The 14,796-nt window shown below is 36.7% G+C and overlaps 1 protein-coding gene across 2 annotated transcripts; it reads right to left on the bottom strand.

The window, feature by feature from the left end:
* Positions 1–3,696: 3,696 nt before the first annotated feature.
* LOC102586381 (serine/threonine protein phosphatase 2A 55 kDa regulatory subunit B beta isoform-like) lies at positions 3,697–14,316 on the bottom strand. Of its 2 annotated transcripts, none has more exons than XM_006367637.2 (14): positions 13,943–14,316; positions 10,824–10,927; positions 10,635–10,733; positions 10,354–10,473; positions 9,616–9,822; positions 8,858–8,949; positions 8,639–8,757; positions 8,380–8,503; positions 8,027–8,150; positions 5,092–5,160; positions 4,909–5,000; positions 4,747–4,824; positions 4,601–4,671; positions 3,697–4,469 (listed from the first exon to the last, which is right to left on the bottom strand). In XM_006367637.2, exons 1-14 carry the CDS (start codon positions 14,058–14,060, stop codon positions 4,333–4,335), a joined length of 1,554 nt encoding a protein of 517 aa, XP_006367699.1. In that variant the 5' UTR covers positions 14,061–14,316; the 3' UTR covers positions 3,697–4,332. The 2 variants fall into 2 exon arrangements, with proteins under 2 accessions (XP_006367699.1, XP_006367700.1); XM_006367638.2 differs by having other exon boundaries at positions 10,635–10,730.
* Between the last annotated feature and the right edge of the window lie 480 nt (positions 14,317–14,796).

Genomic DNA, 14,796 nt, shown 5'->3' with positions numbered 1-14,796 from the left:
TAATAGCTACGAGTTTTAGATTGGTAGCTTAGATTCCGTAGCTATAAATACATTTTCTTGTAGTGCGCGCAATTCCTAAAAGATGGCTCGTAAATGTAAAATATGTCTTATAATGGAGGGACTATACGTAATGCTCCCCCAACTCATTACAGAGGTCCTCATAAAGTTTTTTCAAAAAAGATTCCTAAGGGAGATGCAACAACTCAAGCAATTCATGTTTACATTAATGCTATCAAAGCATTTCATCAATCAACCAAATAGGGTCCACAACATGGCAATTCACAAAGCATTAGGATCAACACTTTGCCTTTTCATTAATCCTCTTTTTATTTGTTAAGATTAATCAAGTGGAACAACGAACCAATCACCTCATTCACATTACTTCCCAACACACACAATGAAGGAAAATACACGATACTACTAGATTTACAAGGTTTAAACGATCACTTGTCTTAATTCAATCAAATAGTCAATCTAAGAGTTGAGTTTTCCCTTTCCGAACAACGTCCAAAGACACACAATCTATTTCAATCAAGTAATGACAATAAGATTCGGGAAATAACAATATCCATATCATAAACTTTGACAAATGGGTCAATCAACTCAAAAACCCAATTCCAAAAAAATTAGGTATGAATTCAAAAATATTTACTTGAAAAGGTTACTCACGATATTTGGAACTCATTGGTGAAAACCATTTCGAAAAAGGGGTTAAAATCAGTTCACAATCATTGTTTTAGTTTAGACCTCAAGTTCTTGGAAAACCTTGCAATTTGTCAATCAAAATTCCAAGTTTTGATGTTAAAATCTATAAATAATCAAAGGGAAATGAAGTTTTAGGGTCACAAAAGATTACCCAAATGATTTAGCACAAGAAATCCCTTCAAAATCGCCTCCAAGGATTTTACAAAGCTCAAAAATGAAAAATGGGTGTTAAACCCTGAATTTGCAGGTCTAAAGCCCTCTCAGATATCGCAAAAGCAAACTTTTGTTCGCAAAAGCGAACCTCAGATAAAATCCTCGGCCTTCGCTTTCACGAACTAGCCTTCTCTAACACGAAGGTCATGATCGTGAACAAGCTTTCGCTTTTGTGAAGGTCTATCCACTTGACTATTCGTGAAAGCAAATATGCCTTCACAAACGTGACCCTCGTGAAAACGAAGATCATTCGTGATCATGAGGTCATCAGACACTAGAAAAACAACCAACTTTCAAATCATCGAATGTACCTTCAGGATTCACTCGGAACTCCATACACATAAAACATATATGCAAATTGACTAAACTCAACGTTACGAACTCAATGGAACTGTGGAACATGAATCTAAGATTTTCTTGACCCGACATTCGTGAAAGTCACAAAAAATTAGCATAACGCCTAAAAAGGTCAAATCAAGCTCGGGACCTCTGAAAATTCAATCAAGACCTTAGGCCAAAAATCATCCCCGAATCCAGCGGAACTCCCGAAATTCCGATCCGAGCATTCGAACCCCGAATGTTGACCAAGTCAACCCAAAGACTAAATTTTCATAACTTTCAAATTTAGGACCTCAAATCCTCAATAAGACTCTAAATATAAAATAGAAAACTTTCATAGATCAATTTCCACATTTCAAAACTGATGGAATCGACGGAATTCCATTTCGACACTCGGACCTCTAAAAGACACCGAAAATCATTTTTAACAACTTTAGCCTTTTAAAATAAAAATTTACAAAATTCTCAACTGTTTACTCAATGTTCGAAACCAACTTTCAAAACTCAGTCAAAAATGACTCGATATCAATATCGAAAGGGTTAATTTCATGAAAAATTCCAAAAATGATCAACTAGTTCATTACAAAAAGAAATTACAATCAACTCGGCACTTGAGTCTTCCCTTTACGACGAGTCTCCAAATCCAAAGTATCTAATCAAATGAAGAATCATAATAATAAATCATGAACAACAAACACTCATAAAGTTGATTTTGGAAACCGGGTCCAAATCGACCCAAAAAGTAATTTCTGAGGGTTGAGGGTTAATAAAAAATTCTTAAAGAAAATCATCATACCCAAAGATTTTGAAACTCACAAGTGAAATTGTAACGAAAAATGATTTGAAATCGTACTCAAAACTATAGTTTACTAAAAACACAAGTTTAAGAGAAAACTCTTCAATACTCGGGTCCGAAATTCCGACTCAAATATAAAATATTTCTTGAAAAATATCTTATTCATACTTAGGGGAGTTCAAATATGAAATTTCATCGAGAATAGAGTTAAAATTGACCTTGAAATCCTCAATATATCAAACATTAACTTTACTATGAAAACCCTATATTCTCAAGCTTATATATATGATGACAATAGTTGATGAATCAACAAGTTTATGTCAAAATCAGTTTACCCATAACATAAGAATCCTAAATATACATTTTTCATCAAAAACTGAGTCCAAACTAATAAAACCTCAAATTTCCCCCAAGAAATTCACGGATAAGGAATGAAAATTATAAAAGAAATCATGAGAGAATGTTGAAATGAGGATTGGATACTAACCCCCATATTAAATCGAGAAAAATGTCGCAAGAATCACTCCATTTCAAGCTCTAGAGTTCCCAATATGCTCAAAATATCAAATGAACACAGTCTGAATTTTTAAATACCTGAACAACAGTATTTACACCAGAAACCAACAACTTTAATTTTCACTAAGGGAGTTGTAACTTACTTATACGATAGTGAAATGACCCAATTCTTTTTTTATTTAAATGTCTTAAATAATGATACGGGCCTGCTCGTTCAATCGAAACTAATTATGTGCTCATTTGCTTAATCAAATATCATTGCTACTCGGTAAATATTTATTTCATATTTCGTGATAAAAGCTCAATCTCGCATTATCAAAATTACACCAAACTTTACAAATCAGTCGTATGATTCATTTTCAGCTCATAGAGGACATGACCTTAGATAGGAGGAAATGAAAGTTGCGGATAAGGATAGTAGGTAGTTAAGAGTTGTCTTATTACTAGCCTATTCAAGTATTTGGCTAGGTGGTAGTATGGAGCACCTTGCAGTTGTTATGGTTTCTTGCATATATGTTTTGCACTGCCTTGCTTTGTACTAATTGTATTATTGTAATTCTTACTTTTGATATTCAGCATCATCAGTTGTTTACTGTGTTCCCATTATCGCACTATTCAAGGATCTATCGAAAGTAGTGTCTCAACTTCCACGAGGTAATGGTAAGGTTTGTGTACACTCAATCCTCCCCATACACTCTACCCTCCCCAAACCTCACTTGTGAGATTTTACTGAATATGTTATTTTTTCCACTTGGCCTCTTATTAAATTGATCGAAAAATATTCAAACATCAAACTATAAGAAATGGTTCCTGTTTCCGCCGGTAGTTCTAAGGGAACTTGGATGCAGATTCTTGCATAACGTTCCCTCCCCTAAGAAGGGATATTGTACCTGTGTATTTTAAGGAGAGAGCCAAGTACTTTTCCAATGTTCTTCACAACACTAATTCATTGATGGGAGTCCCAACTGTTTTTGTGTTGGGTAAGACAGAAATAACAGCACTTAGGCAAAGATTACTTGTAAAACTTCCAACTTTGCCTGTACTTGACAAGTCAAAAAGCCAAGAGCTATATGCACACTACACGCATACAAATGTCTCTTCACATTAGTCACAAATTGGTCCAGAAGCAAAGTAAAACTAACAATTTTTATCCAACAAATTGAAAACTGAGATTCTGAAGTTGACAGAAATTTAGCAGTACCAGCCACACTTCACCGAAGGAAAGAATACAGGTAAACAAATGCAGTTTCTCTTGAACTTCGTTTACAGAAAGAAAAAAAATTACTTTAGTTAATAATCTATAGCAAAAAGCACACTAAGTTAACCTACAAAAAATAACGCTATCCAAGAAAATAAGCTTAACGCCATTGCAAGTTAGCAGCTGCTCTTTTCCAAGTAAAGCTACATTTAGCTTAGAACTAGTGGCAAATTTGCACATCCAACAGTTTTGCTTGTAAGGAACCTACAATGACATTCTTTCATGACTTCAACCCAACAAAATAGGAGATTTGGGAAAGGGTGAAGTAGAAACAGGGAGAAGGGAGCAAGAATCCCACGCCATCTGTCCACTCACGAAGACGTAAGTTGCTATGTTGGTGATCCTTTCAGGTACATCTGGACCCTGACATCAAAAGCATGGACCTACACCTTTTTGAGGCACCTGGAAGTGAGAAATGGTAGAACCTCAAGTTGCTTCGAAAGAAAGCCTTTCCCGAAAAGCAACCCAAAAATGCTAGCCAAGAAACTACATCTCCTGTTATGACTTATGCGTAATACATATACAAGCTGTTTGCGGCAGCACAGGCTATGGAATTTTCAGTCGGATGCCATGCCAGATGAAGCAGTTTTGTCGTGAAATCAAATGAGTTTCCATTTGCATCAACACTTGCATTATCTGCTCCTGCAATGTGTGCACAACATAAGACAGACAGTATATTAAGATCAGTGGACAAAAAGTTCATGCATAAAAGATTAATTACGTATCACAAATTAAAATACATGCATATAATAAGCGTGTGTGAAAATGCATACCTCTCCTGACAACACGTGTTAAACTGCTGCTCAGGGACCTGGATGGCCTTGAAGGAGTCTGGACTTGCCTTCTGGAGGAGCACAATCAAAGCCATCAGACTAAGGCATATTACACCACAAAATCAAAAATATTTTGTCTTAGGTACCTCATAGGATTTTTGCTTGCTTCCAAGGTAGTTGCTTCAGTGCTCCCCGCAGCACAACCAAACACGCGGAAAAGATTGCTGATATGAGAGTAATCATTTGTTGAAAAATGAAGAGGTGGAGAAATAATATGTAAGACAAAGCTGAAAGGAAATTCTACACACCTGTAAGACCCCGTTGCTACTCGCGAACCATCACCACTAAGGCAACACTCAAATTTATCAAAGATGGAATCATTCTCATATAAGTCACAAAGCTGCAGAAAATACAAAATGCCTTGCTGATCAGCTCAACAAACGAAAAAATAACCAAGTTCACAAAACACTTTGATGGCAAGAGTAATTCACCTTTGGTCTTAAATATTCATGAACCTGGAATGTTGAAACTGGACCTGAATCCATATTTATATCCCATAGCTGAAAAGGTAAGGTTTGTTCAGTAACAAAAGGAACATTGTTTGTTGATAGGGAAAAAAAATTACTGACAATGATGGAAAGAATATAAACTTCTACAGTATACACAATGCTGGAAAAAACTAGACCTAGCAGGAATTAAAAAGTTAGAGTTGTGCCAGCATAAGAGAGAGTGAGTGTGTGTGTCTGTCTGTGTAGGTGTGCCATGTGTGCACACACAACAGAGATTGCTTTTAAGAGATTGTTTGGATTGTCTTACATGCTAGTCAAACGAGCTTGCTTTGGTGTTTGACAAACACCAAAAGTGTTTTTATCAAGTGGTTAAGCCAAAATAACCTACTGTTTGAAATGCATCTTTCATTCAAGGTTATCCTTTTTATGCAGTACACATTTACTTATCAAAAAATAAAAATACAGGTGGAGTAGTTCCTAAGTTAAGACAAACCATAAAGATTAAACCATAATTCAATTCTTCAAGTGCAATGACTCCACCAAACTAGCCAATTATATTCATAAAACAATTTGAATAAACAATCAGATCCCTCTTTTATCCTCATCAAACTCAAGACTATTTCACTTGTTTTTGAGAAAGACCCATGGTAGATAACACATTTAGATCACTCAAAACAGTTTTTGTTCCTCTCTGTCCATAAACACCAAAAGATAGCACCAGGGATCATCATTGACATACTCTTGATGGCTTTGTCAACTTCCCGTGAACTCCAACTTTCAAGAGCATCCCTAACCCAGGAAAGACCAAAAAGACAACAAAACATATTCCAGAGGTCTGAGGCAGCTGGGCACTGCAGTAGCAAGTGGTTGACACTTTCTGTGTGCTTGAGTTCATTCAAACTTCTTGAAAACCAAACACACCTTCTTGAGGATGAAAATGAATATTTTATATAGTTGTGGGAAGCCGACTCAAGCCAAGAAAACACTATATTTTGAAAGAAAAACCCCTAATTACAACAACATACCCAGTGTAATCCCACAAGTGGGGTCTGGGAAGGGTAGAGACTAGAGTGTATGCGAACCTTACCCCTGCCTCAAGGAGGTAGAGAGGTAAAACCCACCGGGTGGTGTGGTACGTAGTGGCTTTAGAACGCCCCACCCAAACAAACGGCTCCAAAACAAACAAAAAGGTGTGCCGCACTCACAAAGGACTGCCAGTGATATGCTGGAGGAAGATGGGGATGACGTCAAGTCCGCATGGCCCTTATGGGTTGGGCCACACACGTGCTACAACGGCAATTACAATGGGAAGCAAGGCTGTACGGCGGAGCGAATCCAAAACGATTGCCTCAGTTTGAATTGTTCCCTGCAACTCGGGAACATGAAGTTGGAATAGCTAGTAATCGCCCGGGCCCTGGGAATTGGAACCACCCAAAGCATTGGACCATACCTCAACACATGTAGAGAGTATGAAGACCTTACCCCTACCTCGTGTAGGTAGAGAGGTAAATCCCCTAACTGAAACCCCCAAAGCATACAGGTCCTAATTTTTGGACCATTCCTAATTTCAATAGAAAAAAGAGAAAATATAGTAGAAGAACTAGTTTTCTTCTATCTTCATAGCAAAACCAACAACCAACCTTTTTCCGCACATTGCATCGGGGAGTTAACCCTAGAAAGCTATAGTTCAGGCCGTCAGGGGGTAATGGAAGGCATAGTTTAAGTACAAAACCTGAAAAAACGTGTTTCTTAGTTGGGGGTGGTGGTGGAGGGTAGCCACTAATGAATAATGAAACCCCAAAATAGCTGCTGCCTGCTGGCTGTGTTTGGAAGGACATACATGGCACACTCTTACTTCACCTTCTCAGAACTCTGTTTTACATATAGTTCATACCCCTTTAAAGTTGCAATTTCCGGACCTTTGTACACTGGCAGTTAATCAGGCAGCATATGTTGCAGATTACAACTCTTCCCAAGGCTGGATATCGTCTTCAAGAGAAGTTGTAACGATTGGGAAGTCGATAGAACACTTCTTTTAAATCCAGAACTTTACTCCTGCACTACTACTCCTAACAAAGCAGATTGCATCTGTTGGAAAGGCAAAAAGGATGGCACTTTCCTGGTGCATCTGTTGGAAAGGGCAAAACCTCTTGGCCATGAAGACAAATCTGGAAAAACCACGCCCCCTACAAGGTTTAGTGTTTCACTTGGTTGGCGGGCAAAAATGAGTGCCTAACTCAATGAAATTTACAGAGGCGAGGAATGACCATTGGCAGTAGATGCCCTCTCAGTAAAGAACAATTGGAGGACACCAATCATCTTTTTCTTAACTGTAAGTTTACATCTCAGTTATGGGACCTCCTCTTCATTATGTTAGGAATCAAGTGGGTTCCATACCAAGAGATGTCTTAGCGTTTCTTCAAGATTGGACTATAGGGGGAATGAGTGGTCTTGACTTGAAACTATGTATTGTCATCCCTGCTGCAATCTGGTGGATCATATGGAGAGAAAGGAACTCTAGAACTTTTTAAGACAAATTGGAAAATGTTATTAGTCTCAAGTTTCTTTGCATTTCTATGCTTTCCCTTTGGAGCGATATGGCAGATGTACATGATACACAGGATGTAGGGGCCATGCTTGATTTATTATTTCTCTTCATAATCACTAAGGGCTCTGGATTTTTTTGTAATTGGTTATAATTACCAGCAACCACTCAGATGCTGGGTTTCATTTATAAAATTACCTTACTTGTCAAAAAAAAAAAGGAACTCTGCTTTACAAATGCATTTTTTACAGAGAAGAGGCATATCTTCAACTGATTTAATAATAAGAACGTGAAGTACCAAAAAAATTTGATGTGCACCTCTCCAATCAATCAACTGAAATATGGAGATCCAGTAAAGACAGAGAAACCAACCTTAAGGGTCATGTAGTCACGACTAAGTATGTATCTTCCATCCTTTGCAAATTTTATATCTGAAATTGAAGCAATTATCTCGGTGAAAAAAGATCTTGAACCAGGTGCTTCCTGTTCCTCAAACCTGCATACAGGGAACGCCAAAATTCCCAATTTATTAAAGCTATGAAGAAGTAATTAAAAATACAAACTTTGAACTTGAAAAATAAATTTTCCAGTGTTCCCATGTTGATAACACCTAGATCTTCCAGGATCTTATCATGTACAGTTAATGTGATACTCACAATTTAGAGCCAACAAACGAAGAAATAAACCCATCAGAACAGAAATACAAAAGATAATGTGATACTTACAATTTAGAATGTGAGTCACACAATGCTGACTGCCGCAAATCTATTAAACGAACTGATCCTTTTGAACTACTATAAGCTAATGTGTTACAATGTGTAGGATGGAATTCTGCTGATGTTATCACCTCTGCAGTAACAAAAAAATATCTAGTTAAAGTCAAAAGTATCAGACAAAAAGCACGAGCGCATTTTATAGTAGTAAAAGTTGGAAAGGTGGGGGAATGGCTGTGACCTAAGTTGAAATCAACTCATGAAAATGTACCAGTAAGATCTTCCATATTTGCTGGCTTGACATCGACAATATTGAAACTTTGATTACTTATTTCCAAGTTCCAAAGGTTTATTCGGAGATCATCGGCTGATATGAATGTTTCACCATCACTAAGTGGAGAAGAGAAGGACAGAAATTTTCATAAGCTCTTATAGACTAGAACTCAAAAAGAAGGTGAAGCACATTTATAACCGTAATGAAGATCTTCACCTGTTATTGGATATAGAATTAATATGGTAGTCATGAGCATGTGCATACACTCTTCTACACCTTGCAAGAAGGCTGGTCTCGTTGCTCGTTACCTAAAGTTCACATACAAAGCTTTTAGATGCAAGATTTAAAAAGAGATTCAAGTCAAATTTATCAAACAGCATTTGTCCTAGGGAGGATGAAGCAGGCTACATTCATTGGAATTTGGAAATTTCTAATACCCTCGAAGAAAAAATTCAAGGCCAAGTGACATGAATGTTTAGATAATCCAAGCCTGACATGTGAAGGATAATAGCACCCAGGTGTGGGCCAATAATCATGCAAGCACATAGCAGCATGAAAAAGTTATGTAAAGGCATATGCATATAAAGGCTAGCTTGTGTGTTTAATTCAAACTTTAATAAATAGACATATACACAAATGACCTAGTGTTTCTTTCTGTAGCACCCGACCTCAAAAATTAGAAGAAACTTATTGACTAAGTTACACTGTTACAGTCCTACAGACATAGTACTAAATATCTTTCAAATGACCAGGAGTATAAAAATACATCCACTTGAACTGCAGTCAATGAAATTTTTATCCCAACATGTATTTTATAAAACTGAACATATCTTTTTTGATAGGCAAGATTAGATAAAGTTGAAAAGACCAAAGGGCACAAATGCACATTACCGAAAGGCTATAGATTGACAAACTTGACATGTCATCAGCATCATAAACAAACATAATATGATAGGTTAAGCAAGAACAACTACCATGGGCAAACGGAGTGAGGGGATGCCTTCAGGCAGAAATGATAAATCATTGCTCAAAGAACTGTAAGCTTTATCTCCACAGCCACCATTTGCAAGACACTGCTTTGGGCTGGAGCATAAACTCGAACTGGCTACACTGCCATTTCCAGCAGCTTTTGAAGGGTCAATATTCATTTCAGATATTTTCTTTACTTTCTTCTCTTGGACCTAAAATATTCAGGAAAAAGCAATTTGAAAGGAAATCAGCAAATTGATACACAGCTGTGACATAAGATAGCCACATTCAGAAGGATATAGTTTAAGAAATACATCATATCTTGACTATTTTACATTTAAATTACGAACAAAATAGTTCATACGCTGACATAAAACAATGAGACAAAAAATTGTTTTGCAAACAATCCGTGCAAACTGTTCAAACACATTCCAACCAACAACAAACAAATTCACATCAAGTGTCAACGTTCCATTTACAACAACAATGTTCTAGTACAGCCACAAAGTTTAAAGAGGAGATCATGTCACACTACGAGCTTGAAATATAACTATTAATATCACTCCTCAATAAAGCTGATATGTATCTTAAGCCTAAAAATAAAGATTACGACTCATTTGTTATTCAACAAAATAAACTACGCAAGCAACCTATCATCTGCTGTGCATTTTTTTATGGGTCGTCTACAATGCCAATACACCACCAAAGAATCAATAGAGAAGTGAGTAAAAAAAATAACTTACCTTCCAATACTTAATAGTTTTGTCATTAGTAGATAGAAGGAAAACGGCACCATTTGCTGTTTGGCACCACCGGATCTTGTTGATTTTCTCCTCAATCTCCAAACTCTTCAAATAATCAAACTGAATGGAAAGATGTGGTAGAAGAAATTATACTTCTATTTGAATCAACAAGAAGACAGAAAGCACAGAAGATGAGGAATACAACATAGAATAGAGGTGGTGGCAATCAACCCTAATCTATAGTTGCATCTTGATAGAAAGAACAGAGAAGAGGAGTGTACCTCAGGCTCATGGCTTTGAAATTCTGTCTTGTAGCGGAACTCTGGATGCCGACTAACTGGATAGTCCACTCTCTCTAACTCTCGTCGACTACCAACCTGCTAAAGAACACAGTGCACACAAAAGACATGATCATCAAAACAATCAATTTTAGTAAATAAATATTCTAAAAGTAAACAGAAGAAACCTACCTCCTTGGTATCGGTCCTTTCAAACAATACCACTCTACCCCCACGATCCCCAGTTGCAAGATGGTCACCAGATTTATCAAACTCAATTGCTGAGATGATATCAACTGCAATTACAAAGACAAACATACACATCATGACAGTCAAAGAAAGGAATCATAAAACATCTAAATATAGCGAGAGCTGAATAGAAGTTCTTCCTCAATTTGTGAAACCCTGTACAAAATCAGGCACATTAATTGCATTTCTAATGCATTCTGATCTAAGAATTCTGTTTTATAATATTAGGCACATCTACATATCTTACAGCAAACCTTGACACCAAAGTCTCAGCAACTACTTTCTGGCAACACGAATTACCTTTTATTACTAGTCAAACTATGTCATACAACTCAGGGCACCGTATTATCATGACGAATTGTTGCACAGTTTTGAAAGGCATATCCTCAATTTCTTTCTTTTTCATTCTGGATTTCGCTATATCAGCATAAGTTACTCTCAGAAAAATATGAAGTATATTAAATGAACTTGCTAAAAGCTTTCATGATTAAATGTATGAGACGAGGAATATTTGTTGGCATCCATAAAATAGCTATAGAGTTGAGCAGTCAATCAACGATTCTAGCTAATTGCCATTCCCTAAGTTGCTCGGACTTGGGTGCAGGTGTCCGATACGGGTGCGGATTTAGAGGTCGGGTCCTCAATGCTCTAAATTTTATGATTTGAGGATACGGATCCACAGGTGCGGGGATTCGGCTAAAAATAATTCAAATGTCTAAAAATAGAGTTTTAAAACCTAAGTGATGAGATATTATGTGGAAAATGTTGATCAAGAGGAGAATCCTGGAAGACGATAAAAAGAAAGGGGCAATAGAAAATTATATATACAAGGTAATCCATTTTCTTCAATTTCACCTTAGTTTTAGTTGTGATTACAGAAATCATTGAATCTGCCCAAAATTTCTCCCTCAAATTTGGTCAAAGTACCCAAAACTGGTTGACCAGATCAGGTGTAGATCCCACACCCACGTCATGTCAACATGGGAGTCCGAGCAACTTAGGCAGTCGCTATATGAATCCTCTATATCTATTCCGCTTCTCCTCGAACACATTTTATTGTAATACTCCATTTGTTCCATTCCACATAGCATCTTTCTTTTTAGTTTGTTCTAAAATATAGCATATGTCCATATTTGTTAACTCTTTCACTCTATACTTCCAATTTCACCCTTAATGACATGCTTTTATAGTCATAGAAGTATTATGTCATCTTTAAGACACAAGTTCTAAAGGTACTTTTGGCGAGTCTTTTCTTTCTTTCTAAACTTCATACCTAGTCAAATACCATCATGTAAAATAAAACTGTGGGAGTAATAAAAATTTGCTTTATTAGGCATTCCAAGGGTTCAACAAAACTAGATAGCATAAATCCCACTTAGCCCTATATCAATTTACAAGAATCCAACAAGACTAGGAAGATTGTGTTCCTGACAAACACCAGTCTAAAGCTTTATGTACGTGTAGTAAAAACAACTAAGTTTTTGTTACCAATACTCAAAAAAAACACAACTAAGGTTTAATCCCAACTAGATGGTATAACCTATCTGGATTCTACTTCCACTTGTATATTTTTAGCCAAGTCCACCTGGAGATTGTAGGTCTTTGAACAACTTCCGTCCATATGAATAATGTGATTGCTACCTCCTGCCCTTAAAAGATCTCCCATCCTCTGTGATTGCTATTTCTTGTTTCTTCTTGTTTAATTTCTTTTGTTTCTTGTGTTCAATTTCTGCCTTCTGTATTCTGCCTTTCATTCTTATGACTGCCCTCTGCTTGCTATTTTCTTGTTCAATTTCTGCCAATTGGTCTCTACTCTTGTGTTCAATTTCTGCCATTTGGTCTCTACTGTCATGTTCAATCTCTGCCTTATGTATACTATTAAACTGTTGAATTTTTGTGTTTTATTACTGCCTTCTGCCATCTGGTTCTGGTTCTGGTTCAAATCCTGACTGCTGGCCTCTATGTCTTGTTCAAGTTCTGCCCTCTGTTTGCTGTTTCTTTGTTTTATTCTTTCTTGTCGCTGCTCCTTGTTGTATTAGTTTAGTATTGATTCCTGCTTGTTTAGTGTATACTCTTGTTTAGTTTATATTTGCTTTAGTGGCTTTGGTATACGATGGTAGACTAGGGTCGTGTTCTCGGTGGGGACAGGGGTGAGGGTCGAGAGCCTATATAATATGCTACCGCACTCCACTGGAACAAATCTCAAGTGCTTCTTGTGAAAGGGATAATCTTATTTACAGCAGAATAGAAACAAATTTCAAGTGCTTCTTGTGAAAGGGATAATCTTATTTACAGCAGAATAGAAAAACCAAATTCTCTTAACCAATAGTCAGCTTATGATGAATCACTTAGCCTAATCAAGCCTACATCCCTATGGAAATCTTGAGTCTTTTCACAAATCCTACAAGGTGTTAGTCTTCTGAAAATGATTCTACTTTTTTTGGAAAATGTCTCACAAGGTGTTATCTTAGTCCTACCATCAGCCCTTACTTCAACTCCCACCTTAGCCAATACAAGTTGGTTTGCAAGCATCCCTTTTTTTGTGCAGCATCCCCCTCAATCTCAAGCAGCTCAAGACATGGAACTATAGAATGTCCTCGTGCACGTCAATAAAGGCATTTGCCAAAATAGAAGTAGAAGCAACATTTCATACAAATGCACATAGAAATCTAGTCTCACATCTGTACTTACACCCTTATGATTCACATTTGAGTAAACATGCTTCAACACATGACCAAAATTAACAATGAAGAAGCTCCACTACAAATTGACAACTGATGTTGTCCAAGCAAAGTTCACAATGAACAGCATACTATAGTTCCATATACTTGGTAAAGTTCAGTTCTATACTGTTCATACAGTCGATTGATCAAAAAAACAACATGCAAATCAATCAGATCCAGGATCGGAATCTAACAGATTCATCCTACTCGCAATCAATTGACCAAATAACAGATCAATATCCAATAAACAAACCCTAATCGATACACTAACACCGAAATGACTACGGATCCATCTGAAACAATAATCAAAATCAAGTACTGTAATTAACATAAAATTACCTTCCTGCACTTCTTCACCAGCCGTACGTTCACCAAAAACCTGTGAAAATTTCCACTCTAGCGGCGGTGGTGGACCCGCCGGAGCTTCCGCGACTTCTCCACCAACACCACCTTTCATCGAATTCCTTTTTTTCCTCCTCCTTCTCAGTAAATCAATAACAACCAAATAAATAAGATTGAAAATCCACCGATCAAATCGAAGATTCTAGAATGTTCACTTCATCAGAAGCGATCGCCGGTAGGTTTTTTGGAATCGCCGTCGTCAGAAGAACACCATATTGGATTCAGATTCAATAAAACGACGACGTATTAGCCTCTATAACACAGATTGAACCGTTTTATGCCATCGGAAAAAAAATCAAAATGTTAAGTTCTATCTATAATACGTTCTTCTTTTTTCTCTCTCTTCATTTTATATTTTTGCAGAAGACATGTTAGTGCTACTTGTCGGTGATGTAATTCTGTAAATGAGAAGTTTTGATTGGTTGAAGCTTGTAAATTGTATACGTGGCAGTGACAGGATGTGAGAATAGTGAAAAAAGTAACTATTATGTTATTGGAGTTTAGTACACGACCGGGCGTTGTTTGGGAGAACACGAAGGTAAAGATTGTCTGAAATTGACGTTTATGTCCTTGATTTTTATCTTTAAAATTTTTTTTTAAAAAAAGTTCCAAGTAAAATGTTCCTATATTAAAATTATTAATTTTAATGAGAATAAATATAAGAAATTATCGTTTTATCTTTGTGTGCTTATTATGTTTTGTTTCGAATTATCTTAAATTTATTGAGTTAAATGAAATGTTATTTTGGGTAAGATTTCTGTTTTATGGGGGGGGGGGGGGGGGGGGGGGTT

Source organism: Solanum tuberosum, unplaced genomic scaffold, assembly GCF_000226075.1.
Source record: "Solanum tuberosum cultivar DM 1-3 516 R44 unplaced genomic scaffold, SolTub_3.0 scf00877, whole genome shotgun sequence".
NCBI lineage: Eukaryota > Viridiplantae > Streptophyta > Magnoliopsida > Solanales > Solanaceae > Solanum > Solanum tuberosum.
The sequence above is the reverse complement of the archived record's forward strand: the minus strand, read 5'-3'. Positions and strand labels throughout refer to the sequence as shown.